This window comes from Microcebus murinus, chromosome X, assembly GCF_040939455.1.
Source record: "Microcebus murinus isolate Inina chromosome X, M.murinus_Inina_mat1.0, whole genome shotgun sequence".
Classification (NCBI taxonomy): domain Eukaryota; kingdom Metazoa; phylum Chordata; class Mammalia; order Primates; family Cheirogaleidae; genus Microcebus; species Microcebus murinus.
In genome coordinates, this window is record NC_134136.1 from 45,430,139 (window position 1) to 45,447,714 (window position 17,576).

The following is a 17,576-nucleotide window of genomic DNA, read 5'->3' on the forward strand; positions in this document are numbered from 1 at the left end:
TCTTGGAAAAACAACTTCTTGGAAGCTGAAGAGGATAAGGAGTAGGAAATGGAGAAGTGAGTACAGGGCACATGTAAAAGCTTCTAGAAGATTGTCAGGTCCTCCAAACCCGGGAGATGGCCTTCTGAACGCCACTCCACCCTACCCCTAGTGCAGTCACTGTGGAACTAGACCACCTGCCACAGGCTCAGGCCCCACCACCCAGCTCTCCCCTGCGAGGGCCAGGGGTGCTGCCGTAGGAAATGCCCACTTCTCAAAGCATGCTCCTTCCATAGGGTTGCCTCAGTAAGGTGGGCAGACTGGGTGAGAAAACAGCGTGGGCAAGGAGGGGGATCTAGGAGAGACGCTCGGGCCAGAGCCGCTCTGCCTCCTTTGACAACGGCGCAACTCTTCCCAGCGGAGTACACAATAGGTGGCTGCTCCACGTTGTTTCCCAGCCCCTTGCCGCCCGGGCCCTGGGGGCTTGCGGGGTGGGGGGACGGGAGAGATCCCCAGCGCTGCTTCGGGCACTGCAGCTTTGGGGGGTGGTGGGGAGAGAAGCACTGGGGAAGAACACGCCCCACTCTTGGAGACATTTCATCACCCCTCTCCGTCCCCCCCTCCCGCCCCATACAAGCAAAAAAAAAAAAAAAAGCAGGCAGATCTCCCCTCCCGGATGCGGCTGCACCAGCAACATCAGCTGCGGGCGGAGCCCTAGCAGTTACCACTTCCCCCCTCTTCCCTCGTGACCCTCGCCCCCACCTCCAGTTCTCCCTCCCCCTCCACACACCCTTCCCCGTCAGACACACCCTCCTTCTTCGGCTGGCAGCGTTCAGCGCTCAGGCCCTCTCGGGGAGGGAGCTGCCGCCGCCGACGCTGCGGGGCAAGGCAGTGAGCGAGCAAAGCCGGCGAGAAAAGGAGGGAACGAGGGAACGAGGGAGGAGCAGCGGGGGGGAGGGAGGAGCAGCTTTAGCCGCGCCGCCACCGAGCTGCGATGTGGCCGGCCGGCCGGCGTGTAAACAGAAGGAGCAGCAGCGGCCGCGGCCGCCCCGGCCCGGGGCAGTGAGTACGCCCGCCGAGACCTGCCCGCCGCCGCTGCCATGGCCGAAGTGCGCAAATTCACCAAGCGGCTCAGCAAGCCCGGCACGGCCGCTGAGCTCCGGCAGAGCGTGTCGGAGGCCGTGCGGGGTTCCGTGGTGCTGGTGAGTGGCCGTGTGGACTGGGCGTCCGGGGGGACGCGCTCCAGGCGGGAGCGACGCGGTGGGTTCCCGCGCGCGGGGGCCGGGGCCAAGAGCGACGCTGGGCAGTCGCCCGGCGCGCCGCGCGCTCTTTCTCCGCTCCAGTAAGTTTTCGCACCGGCAGCCGCTCGCTGGGATCCGAGTCCCAGGCGCCCGCTGACAGCGTTCCCGGCTGCCGGGCGTGCGGCGGGATGGAAGCCGACGGGCAAACCCTGGCTGGGACGACTGCGGAGAGGTTGGGGCTCCGGGCCTGGGTCGAGGCCGGGGGTGTGAGCTAGGGAGCCGACCTCGCGCTGCCCTGGACCGCGCACAAAGAGCCAGGGGCGAGGGCACGACGAGGTCCCTAAGCCCTCCTGCGGGCACCTGAGGCAGCCTAGGCGGAAGGATGCGATGAGCGTTTTGCACACACACACTCGCGCGGTTGCACACACGCGCACACACTCACCATGTACACAAAAAGCCCCACCCAAAAAGCCCCGGGCGCTCAAGCTCTGGCGGGAGGTGAGAACAGAGGAAGCAGAGCGACTTCCTCCTGCAACTGGGGAGAGAGAGGGTGGTGATGGGTGTTGAACGGGTGCTGCTGCTGCCATAGAGGGAGGCGACTGGAAACAACGGGGTTCTGAAGGAGAGTGGGCGCGGGGTCGCCCGCCACACGGCGAGGATGTCCTCTGGGCCCCGCGAACACTCCAGAGGCAAGGGGATTTGGGGGAAAACGGGGTGTGCCAGTCCAGGGTTGGAGGACCTGAGGTCAGAGCCCCCTCCTCTGGGGGATGTGGATTTGAAAGCGCGCTGACCCCTTGGGAACGCTCCCAGCATACCCTCAGCTTTATCGGGATTTTCTGACTCTGGAGGAAAGCGGAGGGGTGCTAACGGGCACTTGTCCCTTCTCCTGTTTTCAAGACACTGGTTGCCAGTTTCCTGGACTAGAGAACAAACCCTAAATAAGCAGTTGGGCTAGTTAATTAGCGTTTGTTTTGTCACTTAGTTTTTTTTTTGGGGGGTGTTGTTGTTTTTGTCTCACTCCATCTTACAGCGTGTGGTTTGCTGTGTTTCAATTTCACCATTTAAGAGAGGGCTCTTTTTGTTAAAACAACTTGTCATCGGAAGGGAACTTCACAGCTTTTCCTTGTAATTTTTCTGTTGATTTTGTAGAATCAGCAATAAAACCAACATTAAAAGAGAGGCCAGGGGCCTGATCCCAACAGTGGAGAAAGTTGACATTAGTGGGAGTTCTGGAGGAGGATCAAAGGTAAACTGTGTACCTTTGAGATACAGATCTGATCCCTAATAGCTACAACTGTATAAAGCCAAGTGACTTTAAAGAAATCTCTTTATCATGGCTGGACCCTTGAAAGTTTAATCCTGCTGTTTAGAGGAGCTAAACCCAGACCTTTAATGTTGTTTTAATGGACTTGGCTTATTGTGTCTTTCACTCTGATTTTGGAGTGAGGACCTGTTGGGATCAGATTGGAGCCTCGCTTGTCATCACAGCCAGTTAAGAGAGGAAGGCAAGCTGTGAGCAGAGCATTTACACCAGAGCTCTCATCTTGGGTGTTGTTAACAAGTGATTCAATCTGCCCAGCACAGGGAACACTTTCCTAAATTCAGGGGAAAAGAAACCCTTCCTTGAGCAGGTACCGCTGGCCTTCTGCGACATCATGTGAAGGTAGCAGTAGGTGGACAAATGTCTCAAGAGAATAAATGGGACACAGCAAACCTCCACTGGGATTTGACCAGCACTTGACCTGCCACCCTCAGCAGCGAAAAGTTAACATTAGCATTCTTCCCCAGGTTTTTAGGTTGTAAAAAGAATTTGTGCAGCACAGGTGCAGCGGCTCCTTCCTGTTACTGGGAGGGGGCTCTTCCGGGATATACTGCCTGTGGCCAGGGTTCCCTTGTCAGCCCAGCTTACTTGAGATCAAAGTCACTAATTTTTAGCATTTGTACCAGGCAGTGCAGAGGGCTGATGTTTACTTGTTACTCTAGTATGTGATCCACCATGAGATTTTGGCAGTGGGGAAGAACAAATTCTAGTAATCTAAATCAATCCATCTGTTGAGCCCCCAGTATGTGCAAGGCACAGTGCTAGATGCCCTGTAATGATAAGGAAATGTGGATGACCTTTTTCTTCATTTGTTTTCATTAGTTCCAATCAGGGTTGGATCTGTGTGTGTTTGTCAATAGGGACACCCAGATTATGCACACAAATCAATTTTAGATAGAGCTTTAGTGAAGGCTGTTTGTAAGCAGTCAATTAAAAATAAGGAAACAGTCTTAAATGGAGTGTATCGTCCTAAATGACTCTCCCTGCCCCTGCTTTTCTGACACAAAGAGCTGTTAACGAAAGTTAGTAATGCCATGGGTAGTGGGAGAGTGAGGGGACCATGTTGCAGCTGCTGCCGTAACTTCTGATTCTTATTTAAGCCCCATGTGTTTTAAGGGACAGCTGAGGTAGGATTTACACTTGCTGCTATAAACCTAAGATACGTTAGGGCTTCAATATGAGATGGAGTCATTGCTGCAGCAAGTCAAGCTTTCCTCGGGTGTATGTCTCACTAGAGCTTGGAAAACCCACTAAACTGAATAAATACACAGTATTTCCTGTTTAGGGTTTTTTTTTTTTTCTTGTAGGATTTTACAGTTACATCCTTGTTGGCATGTTGCTAACATCAGTTTTGCTCACTGTTTGAAAATTTCAGAAGGCTTGGGCCTGGGCTATGTATAGCATGTTGTTGTGTATTCAAACCTTTATTCAGTTTATTAGTACTTCCATGAATCTATTAACTACATAATAAAGCAGACAGAAAAAGAGAGGCTGTTTCGTTGCTGCATTTTTTCCTGTAAGTTCAGCATTTTTACAAAGGTCGTTAACGGAGGGAAAGGGTAATTACAGAATCACCATTGACAGATTTCTCAAGAGGGGCTTGGGGAGGACTCTTATAACCTGAGAGTGCCTGTGATTAATGGAGGAGTGTTTACATGTACACATGTTAAAATGCAGAATTTTAACACCATTTTTATTATAATTCAGGATATAGCTATTTGTGCTTCAGGGGGAACAAAGGCATTTGATAAACCCTTTGCATTAAGGCTGCCCTTCAGAGGAACCACTTTGTGGCCTGGGGGAGTCACCTACCTAGTAGGTGTTTGAATATTGTTTACTGTTGAGTTTACCCTCAAGGTCTTATGCGCCAACGGATCAAGAAAGAGTTGCTAGATATTACCGGTTGTGGCCCCTTGAGGCAGGGTAATGCATGCAGCCGCCCCTGGCTGGCATGGCATGGCATCTGCCAGGTTTTGTATAATAGCTCCAGTAGAGAAAAGCTCTCCACAAGCTGAGAATGGCTGAAAAGCATCTGCAGCTGTTGACTCCCCCCCATTCACCACACACAACTACCTTTGCGTGGAATGTTTGTTATGTTTGCATTTAGGGAAGCACTGAAAATGGAGCAGCTCTTCTGCTCCCTCTGCCCAAGGGAATTGGTGGAAAGTACTTAATGTAGGATAAAACCCGACTGCTTCACCTGTAAGGAGGTGACAATTTACACAGTGGAATAAAGGCAATTTCAGCTTGGGCTTCTTGACAAAGCTTTTCCAGTTCAGAGACTTAATTCAGGTCTAGATTAAGCTCTGACAGGGGGCATGTTGGTACTGTGAGACTCAGGATATTAGTGTCAACGCTTACCCTATATATAGTCCTTGAAGTGTCTGGGTGTTTTCGTCTCCTTAGCAGGAGAGTCAGGAAAGTTAAAGTGTTGGCACCTAAACATAAAATCGTCTCACTACTCCTTATGTTGGCTTCTTTGGGTTAGGAGGGCGCAGAGCAAGCCACTGCTCCAGGATCTGTACAAAAACAAACAAACAAACAACAACAAAAAAACAACAGTGCAGTTTGACGGAAACCAGAGAGGCCTCCTCACTGAACCCTCATTTAAGCAGGGAATAGTAGAATTGGTCTTCTAACATGTCAAAAATTCTCTGGACTGAGTCTTTTTCTATTCTAATCAATAAGCCTTTTTTCTTTAAACTTTTATTATATAATAAATGCATGTTTATTACAGAAAAATTAAAAACAATAGAATCATTAGTATCTCATTCACCAGAAGAATATAATATTCCAATATTACCGAAACTCTTCTCTCTTTTTCTTTCTCTGTGCACATAGTGTGTGTGTGTGTGTGTGTGTGTATGGATTGAAAGAAATTAACTTTTAAGTAATTTTTTCAGTTATCAATCTTATGAACATTTCTTCATGTCAATATAAACCTACATAATCATGCTTAATGACTGCCAAAAATTTCATTGTTTGTGTACCATAGGTAATTATCCTTTATTGTTTGATATTTTGATAGTTTCTAATTTTGTGCTATTATAAACATGAGCTATAAAGGTAAATAGCTACATATAACTTTTTAAATTTATCTATCTATTCACTTATTTAAGACAGAGTCTCACTCTAACACCCGTAGAATGCAAAGGCCTGGGCTCAAGGGATCCTCCTGCCTCAGCCTCCCGAGTAGCTGGGACTACAGGCGCGCACCTTGACACCTGGCTAATTTTTATATTTTTAGTAGAGACATGGTCTCGTTCTTGCTCAGGCTGGTCTTGAACTCTTGAACTCAAGTAATCCTACTGCCTTGGCCTCCCAGAGTGCTAGGATTATAGCCATGAGCCACTGTGCCTGGCCTAAATTTAAATTAATGAAAAATAATCACTTCCTAAGTTGCACTTGCCACAGTTCAAGTGCTCAGTAGCCACATGTAGCTAGTGGCTACTATATTGGACAGGTCAATGCAGATATAGAGCATTTCCATCATTAATTGAGTAAACATCTTTGAGAAGGCATTTTAAAACTTGCTAGTTTTTCCCTTAGGATAAATTTCTAGCAATGGAATTGCTTGCTCAAAGATTACAGTATACTCATTTTTAGTATTGAAAATTCCTCTTACACTGCTAAATTGCTCTGCAGAAAGTTCCAGTGTACTCTTTCACCAGCAGAGTATGAGGGTGTTCATTTCCCCCTCCCATGCCAGTGCTGGTTAGTGATATTTTTTAATTGTTGCTGTCTGATAGGAAATAAATGGCACATCACCATTCTCATTTGCATTTCTTTGATTACTCTAGAAGTCGAACAGTTTTTCATATGTTGATTGGCCTTTCATAGTTCTCCTTTTGAGGATTTGAATGAACCTGCTTACAGGCTTATTTCCTTGTTTGTTATTCTTGCAATAACAGTCTCCATCCCCCAAGATTCTGTTTCCCTAAGTCTGGGGTGGGGCCAGGCATCCGTATGCTTTAAAACCACCCCATGTGATTCTGATGTGCCCCAAAATGTTGATCCAGATCACTTGTCCTCTCAAGGCAGGAATGTCCCCTACACCCACCCCTGACAAATAATTATTTAGCTTCTCCTTAAATACTCCCCGACTGTTACAGGGCTATATTAGAAAAGGTTCTTGAGCTGAAACTTACTCTCTGTAAATTCTACCACGGGCTAGGCCTAGCTCTGCTGTATGGAGCCACACAAATTACATTTGCTTCCTCTTTCGCATGACAACCCTTCAAATATTTGGAGACAGCCACCAATGTTGTTTTTAAATTCAGTCCTCACAAGGCCAGGGGACCTTCATTTCTTTCCTTCATTCCCCACATGACTTGGTTTCAAGATTCTTTATATCATGTCCTGTTTGGGCTCTTTCCCAAGTTTCAATGTCCTATGTAAAATGAGAGAGAGAGAGAGTGCACCAGCTGGAGAATCAGGCCTGGTCTTGAATCTAACCTCTGTCACCTGCTTGTACTGTGAACTGAGCCAAGTAACCTGATCTCATTTTCCTCATCTGTGAAATGGGGATAAGTAGTAGTATGTCCCTTGTGGAGTTCTTGTGAGGAGTAAAGAAGGTAACGTGGAAAGTTTCTTATGTATAAGTGATTCGTGAAGGTTAATAAAAGGATCTGGTGAAAAACCCCAGTATTCTAGAAATTCCAGAAGGATCTATCACAAAATACAATGGAGGGTGGGGGGCAATGTTTCTTACCCATTCTGGCTGTGAGCCAAGAAGCCAGGGGCTGTGTATTCTCATCTCTATTCCCAGTTCCTGCCGTACACAGTGCCTGGAACATAGTAGGTACTCTGTAGGTGTTTTGTGGGAAATACACTGCCAGCAATGCCAAGGGTGGACTTAGTGCTGAGAAAAGAGCCCCGAGGCCAGGAAACTAGTTAAAATATATTTACATAGTTCCGGAGAAAGATAACCAGGGAGCTTTAACTGTGGCAGTGAGAATGGAGATAAGGGAAAAAGACAGAGGAAACATTTCAGTAATAAAATCAACAAGATTCTGTGATTCTTGAAGGGGGAGGAGAAAGGGTGAGGGGAGAGGGGAGGTGGAGTCAAGGTGATTCTGAGGTTTCTGGGCTTGGGTGAACAGAAGACAAAGCATGTCTGGTGATAGGGGAAGGGAAAAGGAAATGAGCAACCTCTATTTGAGAGTGTTGTTAGGGCAAAGCAAGGTTTCAGTTAAGCAAGCTGGTGGAAAGAACGTTCTAGGGAAAGGCTGAGCTTGTAGGGTGGTGTTTTGGCAAAAGACTGGGGTTCTTGAGGGCAGAGGGGAGAATATTCCAAGTGGGATCAGGAAGGGGAGGAAGAGCCAGCAAAGGGCCAGGGCCCAGCAGACAGAGATGAGATTGTAGCCAAGATTAGCTGATTGAAGAGCTTTGCACCTTGGGGGTGATTAGGGAAGTGGGAGGCAGGGCGTGGAGAGATGGTCTGGAGGCCAGCCCCAGACTTCCAGTTAGAATGGGGATGGGAAGTGAGTGCCCCCCCTCACTCCCAGGGACTAGGCTGCAGTTGCCCTAGCAGAGCAGTGGGGATGAGAGACTTACAAACCTCCCTCTCAGGTGCCCAAAGTTTCTATTAGGATAGTTCCTGCTTTTAAGGGAGATTAAAGGTGTGCAAATAACTGAGATAATGAAGATAGAAGCTACATAAGCAGGCTGGTGGTTTGGTTTATTAGTTACATCATCTCTGTCCTCCCCCCCTTTTTTGAGTGATCCCTTAACGTTTTTCAAGACTTTGATCCTTTTGGGGTTCAACACAGTTAAATAGACCTTTACTAATGAACATTGTTTTCTTTTTTTTTTTTTTTTAAGCCAGTCAAATTTAGCAGTGGGGGGTTGAATACCAACTTTAGTGACACTTGAACATTGTTTTCTGTATGGTATTTTCCACATTTATTTGACCACAGAGTCCCTTTTTTTAAAATGGGAACGGAGAGAGTAAATGGTAACATCTAACAGGCTGAGCATTTCACGTATAATGTACATGTATAAGTAACTCATCTTAGCACCCCCTTAGATGACCTCTGTGGACTGTTAGAAGTAGTTGCTACCTTCCAAAATTCCTGTGCTCCATGTCAGGAACCATCCTTGTTTGTTGCAATTCGATTCAAAGGAGTAATTCACCTGCCTGATTTGCTTTCTCCTGAGATAAAGAATTGTCAGCAAGGCATGTTAAAAATGTATTAGTTTTTTTTAAAGAATTTATTTAACATGGAAGGGGAGGCGGGAAACCACATGAGGGAGGAGCTAGAGCTGTTTCTTCTTTTCTGTAAATCCTAGAGGTACTTTTAGAAGACATTTCTCTTAGGGATTTAGATCTCTTCGTTTCCTTTAATTTTTAAACGGGACACAGAGGAGTTGGTGGGTAACATTGGCCTGCCGTTTATATCAGTCAGATGCAGGGCCCCACCCTGGAGGCTTACCAGAGCAGTAACTGGAGTGGGGCAAAGAGACAGTCTCAGCTGCTGTTGCCTATAAGCTGGTGCTTTAGAGCAGGGTGGTTAATGGCTGTAATCCTAGCTACTTGGGATGCTGAGGCAGGAGGATCTGAGGTGGGAGGATCGCTTGAGCACAGGAGTTCAAGACTAGCCTGGGCAACATAGTGAGATTACCCTCATCTTTAAAATAAATGGGGAAAAAAAGGCAGTGGTCTTTGGAAGCACCCTGGCCAGATTCAAAGTTCTGCTCAACTTCTTACCAGCTGTATGACCTTGAGCCAGTTACTTAGTCGTCCTGGGCCTTAGTAACGCCCTTGTGGGCTTGTTGAAAGGCTTAAATGAGTTATCGTATTCTTACTGTATTCAAAGCACTTAGAGTAGGATTTGGCAGTTAATTGTTAAGCGTTGATGACTGTTGGCCCTCGTTATCAATCCCAGGCTTTATGCTGGGCAAGAGAAATCTTTTGTGCATGTGTTACAAATCAACAGACAGAAACTGGTAACTGGCCCAGGGGAAACAGTTACCCTTGCTTTTTTATTTCCTTGCTCCAGATCATACCCCAAAGGGGTGAGCTACATGTCTGAGTCAAGATACCCTTCCTGGAAGAATAGACTGGCAGACCCCTATCCATTAATTTCTTGCTAATATCCATTCCGAGTCTGACTTAGTCATACTAAAAAGCTTAGTGGATATGAGGGCTCAGGGTCTTGGCAGTTCCTGCCTTCAAAACAGTCTGGTAAGTGGGAAGGCTGGTCCTTGAGTGGGGAGAAGTGTCCGGTTATAAGTTCTGGGTGGAAGGTTCTCCAGCCTGGGAAACCTGCAAGCACAGCCCTTGGCAGAAGCACTCAAGTTTATGAAAGTCTGTTCAGTGTGGTCTGTGCAAAGGAACGAATAGAGGAGAATTGGGCTCTGTATGGAAAAAGAGAGCTCCTGTATGCTTTCCTTTTCCCCTTCAAAACCTTATTGGATATCCCTTTCACTCATTAATCCTCACATTTTAAAAATCAAATGAAGATTGAAATTCAAATGCCTTTTTCAGATTCCACTTTGGAAACATGTATTTTAGTGGGAAAATGTTAAAACATAAAGGTTTCCTGATAAATTAATATCCTTTTATATTCGGCTATTCTGGTTTTGTGGTAGCCGGATAAGTTTTTTTACGAATGGTGTGTCCAGGTTCCCAGCAGAGTCGATGTGATGGAAAACATGCCAACTGTTCCAGCCACACGTGGTTTATCTATTGTCTATGCACGGCCTCGCACAATCATGCCTAAATTTGCTATTAATGATTTCCTGCAATTCTTCTCCACTTTATTTTTACTGCCTATTGAGTTTATTGTTCATGGGAAGTTATGGGTTTTTGCCTTTCTTGACAACTTATGTTGAATTGTATATTTTTTAAGCTGCTGAGAAATGTTGGAAGCTATTCTGATACTTCAGCTTTCCCATCATATTGCTTTCCCTAATGACTGGAAATATTTTACTGGGTGAGATTTAACTAAGAAGTCAAGTGTTCTTCCAAGTCTCTGAGACAGAACATCTTTATTTGAAGTGTTTCAGTGAAGTGTGTCAGAAGGCTGGGGAATTCATTTGTATAAGATGTTTTTTAAATGATGACAAGACCTTGTGTTTTCATAGCCTGGATCTTAAGAAAAGTCAAAAATGCTGTTATGTCTATGGCCTCCTATGTCTACAGGTCACTACTAAACACATTCCACCTTGTCAACACCCCTCTTCGATAACTGGGGAAACAGAGGCATGGTTTTGAGTGAGGCAGCTTGTAGGTCATCCATATTTATGAAATGACAGAGCAGGTAATGAACTCCAGGTGTCTGATTCCTTTGGTGTAATCATGTAAAGAAGCACTAGCACCCATCCCAGGTTCCACAATAAATCAGGTGGAGGAAGCTCTCTCTGTGTGGTTTTGGTGATGATCTTGGTCTATTGGGAAACAGTGTTTGTTTCTAAACAATCTTTAGTGTCTTTAGTGGGAAAGTAGGGAGTGAGGACCAAAAAAGGGAGTGGGGTTGTTATTGAGAAATGTGGGCGAGATCAATATAGATTTATCCTTGCCAAAGTAAGCCTAACGATTTTGAGAACTGTTTGCAATTGGCCGTTCTTCCTTTCTTTGCTATTTGAATAACTGTATGGAAAAAAAAATCTCCAGAACACTGGCTCTGCAGAGGTACCTGGGATCATTTTCATGGAACTGTTTTTATGATTTTTTTCAAGCGAGTTAGTGCTGTCCAAAAATAACAACGTATATATTTCTTTCCATGCCTTTTATATTAGTAGTTTAGTTTTCCCAGTTGAGAAACTGCCAGGCTTATGCCTTACAGGGCCTGTTGTCACAGTGTTCATGGTATGAATGAAAGAGTACTATTTGGCATAGCCAGTTTATTTTCATAGGTTAACAAGTTCCTAATGCTTCAGCGCATTAAATGGTTTCTTAGAGACCTGAAGGAGGGCATACCACCTTCCAAGGTACCTACCTTCACACCAAGAAAGAACTTAAATCCAAGAAGGTTCATAATCAACTGGAGCATACATTGAACTAAATCATTATTTAAACTCTCATAGAAGCTGATAGGTCCCATTGTGTCCAGCAGAGTGTTTCTGACACCCTCTGTTGCTTGTGGAACAAAGAGGGCTCTCCCTGCTAACCTGACCCTGGGGAGCCTTGCTCCTCCACTCATAGTGACCATCATGACTGTTTGCAGGGGGTCTTGGCTTCTGTCCCTTACAAATGGTCTGGCAGAATTCTCACCAGGAGAGCCAGAAGAGAATCTTTTCTTTGTTTTTTTGAGACAGAGTCTTACTCTGTTGCCTGGGCTAGAGTGCTGTGATGTCAGCCTAGCTCACAGCAACCTCAAACTCCTGGGCTCAAGCAATCTTCCTGCCTCAGCCTCCTGGGTAGCTGGGACTACAGGTGTGCACCACTATGCCTGGCTAATTTTTATATATATATATATTTTTTAGTTGTCCAGCTAATTTCTTTCTATCTATAGTAGAGATGGGGTCTCGCTCTTGCTCAGGCTGGTCTCGAACTCCTGAGCTCAAACGATCTGCCCGCCTGGGCCTCCCAGAGTGCTAGGATTACAAGGGTGAGCCACCACACCCGGCCTGGAGAGCCAGAAGAAAATCTTGTAAATCTTCTCCCTTCAATTCTGTAATAACAAACCCAACACAACATCCTCTTCACCCCCTGTCACTTGAGCTACTCCAGCTCAGCACTGCCCCAGGGGAGTCTTGCATTCAGAGCCCAGGTTCTTTCAGCCTTCAATCTGTAGGCAGCTGGTTCTGTCTTTAAAATGTATTTCCAATTACTGAGTTTTGGTCTTCTTCTTTGTCCCCTGTGTCATTGTCCCAGTCACTGTATCCCTGTCTCGATCCCCTACCTAGCCTGCCTATATCTAACCCCCTGCTTCAGTTTTCTGGCCAATGGCCCAGTTCCTCTAGGAGCAAATTCTGGTCTTGTTGCTGGCCCTCCTGAGGAGGCATGTCCTACCCTCACCAGGACCAAATGAGAGCTTGAGCTCAGCACAGTGCAACTGTAGACTGAAGTGGTGTCTCCTTAGAAAACTCAGAGGAGGCAGGGTGCCTGAGATGAGGAGATCCAGCAGGTGGCCCTGCTGAGAGTTAGATGAGACTCACAGTGTAATAGTTTTTCATTGCCACTGTCACAAATTGCCACCAACTTAGTGTTCTAAAATAACACAGATTTATTACAGTTCTAGAAGTCAGAAATCTGAAGTGGGTTTCACTGGGCTAAAGTCAAGGCGTCAGCAAGGCCTCACTCCGTACAGAAGCTCTATGGGAGAATCCATTGCCTGGCTTCTCCAGCTTCCAGAAGCTCCCTCATTCTTTGGCTCGTGGCCCCTTCCCTCATCCTCAAGCCAACGATGGCTGACAGAATCTTTCTATATACTGTCACTCTGACACTGCTTCTGTCATCATATCTCCTTCTCTGACACTCACTGTCTTGAGTTTCTCACCAATACACTGCCTGGCATTATTATAACATCATTCTGTATCCCCAGAGATTGAGGAGTGGTGGCATCCTGGAGTCAGATGGGTTCCCAACATGAATCTTGACATTATGGTAGAGGAGGAACAGGGATCTGATAGACTGGCAAACTGAGCCAGGTGCAGAAGTCTTCACAGAATTCAAATGAGGAAGCACAATTCCTTTTGAGAATTTTGACTGAAAGAAAGCACTACAGGTTTGCAGTCTGCAATTTCAATTAGGATGTTTTCTTAAATTCTTTGTAATTACATTTTTTTTTCTCCCACACAAGACTGCCTTAGTCTGGAGTTCTTGTAGTGGGCACTGCTTTCAGACTTGAGGTGTTTTAAGATACAAGCTGGCCAGACACTTAGCAGGCACTTAGCCAGCTCAGGCCTATGGAATTTTCCACTCTCAGCTAAAGAAAAGAAAAGAAAAAAAAAAGGAAGGAGTGTGTGTAGATGTGTGTGTGTGTGTGTGTGTGTGTGTGTGTGTGTGTGTGGTGGGCATTATTTAAAAGAGAATGGGGGGGGAAATGGGCATTTATTGAAACCTTAAAATCTGTACCCCCATAATATACCAAAATAAAAAAATAATTAAAAAAAAAAAAGAAATAAATGATATTGATATATGTCAAAAAAAAAAAAAAAAGAGAATGGGATGGTTTCACATCACAGAGAATGACTCTTTGGCTGACAAATCCCAGGATGCCTCTCATGTGTCCTGTGTAAGAGATGCTTCACCCAGTCTGAAGGTCAAGTCAGACCCGGCATGACCCTCCTACCTTTTCAAAGTAATGACAGGAGCCCTTCCCAGAAATGGGTTTCTAAAATACATGGTTGGAGAAGTAGAGGGATGGACTAGAAGATCTCTCTGAGTTCCTTCTGGCTTCATGATGATTTCAGTTGAGAGAGAAATTGAAACTTCCTCTCTCCACCAAATTCAGTCACTGCCATCTTAGAGACACACACCACAAAAGCTTCCGGGCTGAGGCTGATCACATTTGCATCAGCCCTCCCCACGCTGACCAAGTATAATGTCTATGATGATCTGACGGCACAGAGCTTTACTGCCCCGAAGAAGCACTCTATCATAGAGATTGCATTTTCTATTTTTACATCAATTCTAATTGGCCATGGCTATATTTCTCCCAGGCCCAGCCTATCTTTTTTTTTTTCTTTTTTCAGGCTCCTGGCTAACTGACCTGGCTGTAATGCACAGAAAATTGTTATGTAAAAGGTTAGGGAAACTCCAAGATTTTGTAGAGACAAAATATACATTAACCATCTTCACTTTCATCTGTTCCATTTTTTCTTCCCCTCACAAAGGAAAATAATTCTAATTCTCCTTATAAGCCATCTCAAGGTAAATATTCAGATATTTTATGTTAATTTTTATTAACATAAAAGTTATGTTAAAATTTTTTCTAATGTATTTATATATGACTAATCTAATTTTTACATGTGAAAGGGTATTAACTGTAGTCCTACTTAAGTCTTCTTTAGAAACTGGTGTTCATTTTCTCAAAATTATGGGTTCTTTCCCTTCAACCTGGCTTGTTTTGTTTTGTTTCGTTTTGCTAATTTACTACTCTTTGCTTCAGAGTTTTCTTTTTGTACTGTCCCTCAGCTGAACTTCATAGCTTATGGGTAGTGTGCATTAGCTAAATGAGGTTCGTGACAGAGTCGATGCCTTAGAACCCTGGGACATCTGGGGCTGTGTTAAGTAGCAGAAAGAACTAGAAAGGATGTGTGTTGTTGGAGGCAAGCTGGAAAGAAAGCAAAGTGCACTGAGCTGTGGAAGACGGTTCCCTTGGCTGAGGGAAAAGATAGATACCTTCATTTGCTACATGCGAAAATCCCAAGGGAAATGCTTTTGAACCCTTGAATTGAAGGAAAGCAGATAATGTATTTCCACTGATTTCTTTTTAATGGATTAAATCTACTTAGGGCAAGGTGGTGGGGGGAATGGAGTAAGACAAGACAAGGGCTTACTCTGAGGGAACTGAAGGATAAAAAAAAGTTAAGATGAAAGGAAGAGACTTTTATATAACAATAGACCAAGAGACAGAGATTAAAGTATTAACAATATTTAATGGGTATAGTAGTATATTTTTAAGACTCAGACGGGAAGAAATCAAACCCTTTAGAAATTGTACTAGGTAAATGGAATGGTTTTGTCAGGGATTAAAGGGGTGAGTAGACATTTATTCAAGGGCTGGAGGTGGAGGATACTGTCAACTTGCATGATTCAAGACCCCAAATCAGTTAGTTAAGGAATTCAGATAATACTCGTATGCAGTTCTCCACCATATATGATAGTTGCAACCCAATTCTCCAATTTTGATGGAGGTCAGAGACACGTGACCACCAGACATCTGTAGAGGCCAAATTTCTGTTGGAAGCCCAGCGTGGAGGGACTCTGGTGCCAGGTCTGCCTGCCCTCCCTTCTTCCATCCTGGCCTCTACCAGAATAGAAGGGGGTGCCAGCTCACACCTATACCAGACCCATAGTTCTCCAGGTAGCAAATCCTGCTTGACAGGAATGGTGGCAATGGAGGCTGCCTCGCAGGGTCCTTGTGGCTTTCTCTGAGAGTGGCCCCCACTAGGAATAGCCTTTTCAGATTGATGAAATCCTCTCCCTTCCAAGCTGCTTTCTTCCCCTTTCCACCTTCTACTACCCCCAGCTGTTCTCCATTCTGATTTTCCTTAACTGCTGTTCCAGTGTTCACCTCTGTACTGCCACCTTCTAGGAAAATCTTCTGTGCATCTGGCTGCTTGAGCTGGCCCCACTACCAGAGCTCTCCCATGGCCAGAACCTTGGCCTCTCCTTTCTACCATGCCCTGGGAAACGTCATTCGACTGTGGGCACACACCTTCTCTCCCCTTCTCATCTTTTTCTCACCATTTCTTTCCTTCTCTTCTGTGTTTGGCAAAAAAGTGTTCCCCATGGGACAGAGCCATCACTGTGTCTATTTCTTTTTAACCTTTTCTTTAGCCAAGGATGGAAAATTCCAAAGAGTGATGGCTTGGTGCCTTTTCTGGAAATCCAGTGGCCTTGGATGCCAAGGGAATGTTGTGGAGCTGCGCATCTGGCAAGGTTGTCCCTTAAAATATCCTGGTTTTGGATTTTAATTACAACTGAAAGAAGAGGGAGGTTCTGTCCATGGAATTACAGAATCAGAATGTAGAGTTTAAGAAATGATATAATCAGAACTACAGAGCTTGGTTCACATTACTTTGTTTTTTCTGCTGGGTTCAATTGGTCTTTGGCTTAGACCTTTCAAAAGTGAATCCTTTTGTATGAGAGACAAATGAAGTTCCTACAGGTTAATTTAATGGAGGATTTTGCTTTGTGGGGGTAATTATTTAGCAGAGGCCAGGTACATTTCAGAGCAACTCAAATTGGTCTAATCGGGGAGCAGTTGTTACTAGGTGGAGTTGAACAGGCTTATCCCACCCTCATGTTTCTTGCCCCCTCCCTGGAGAAATAATTTGGGCAGGGTTTTATCCACACATCCGTAGGGCTGTAATAAGTCACAATTGGCCATCTTGATGGTAAGCTGAAAGGTATCTTCTTGAAATAGCTAGAAACTATCCATCATTCTGCTGCCTCAGGAGTGTGGGGGACAATAACAAAATACCCAAACCCATAAAATATTAACGATCTGCATTGGTTCCACATTACCATAAGTAAGCACCCAGACTTCTTAGTGGGAACTTCATGTCCCTTCATGTCCACCATTAAGGCCCATCCCACCTTTGTCTTCTCTTCTCCCACCACGTGCCTTCCTGTGGCCTGTACTCTAGCCATGCGGAACCATCACACTTCCCCAAACACAATTTGTAGTTAATCACCTCCATACCTTTGTGCATGCTGACTCTCATCCTGAGATGCCCTTCCAACGCCTTCCCTGCTAAAGGGAATCCTATCTGTCCTACAGAGCTTAGGTCAAATGGCTGTCTTCTTCACGGCTGCCACATTTGGAGTAACTTGCTCCTTCTGCAGGCTTATAGACCTCTACTAGTTGAATTGGTTTCCTGTGACTGCCATAATAAATAACTACAAACTGGGTGGCTTAAAATAACAAATTTGTTCTCTAACAGATCTAGAGTCCAGAAATCCAAAGTCAGTATCACTAGGCCTCGCTCCCTCAAGAGACTTTAGGAAAACAATCTGTTTCTTGCCTCTTCCAGCTCTGGTAGCTGCCAGCATTCCTTGGCTTGTAGCTGCATCACTCCAATCTCTGCCTCTTGTAAAGACACTTGTTATGACATTTAGGACCCACCCCAGTAATCCAGGATGTATGCCCCTTATCTCAAGATCCTTAACTTAATCACATCTGTGAGGACCCTTTGGATATAAGGTACCATTTGCAGGTTCTGGGGACTAGGATGGGGGTGTATTTTTTAGGGAGCCACTTTTCACCCTATGTGTTAGTGGTTTGGTTTTAGAGGGGATTGCTTTCATTCTGTCTTATAACTATAGTTGTTGAAAACTTCTCTTGTCCATTAGAATGTAAATATCTTAAGAGCCTTGGCAGGAGAATCGAAAGCTAATGCAAAAGCTAATGCTTAGT

At 45.2% G+C, this 17,576-nt stretch overlaps 1 protein-coding gene across 2 annotated transcripts in view; it reads left to right on the forward strand.

Annotated features, from left to right (window-relative positions):
* Positions 1–772: 772 nt before the first annotated feature.
* Positions 773–17,576, forward strand: part of DOCK11 (dedicator of cytokinesis 11) — a 177,445-nt gene continuing 160,641 nt past the window's right edge. For both annotated transcript variants that reach the window (XM_012739482.3, XM_012739489.3), the window contains exon 1: positions 773–1,181. In XM_012739482.3, coding sequence (XP_012594936.2) covers positions 1,080–1,181 — 102 coding nt within the window. In that variant the 5' untranslated portion in view covers positions 773–1,079. The remainder of the gene's footprint in view (positions 1,182–17,576) is intronic.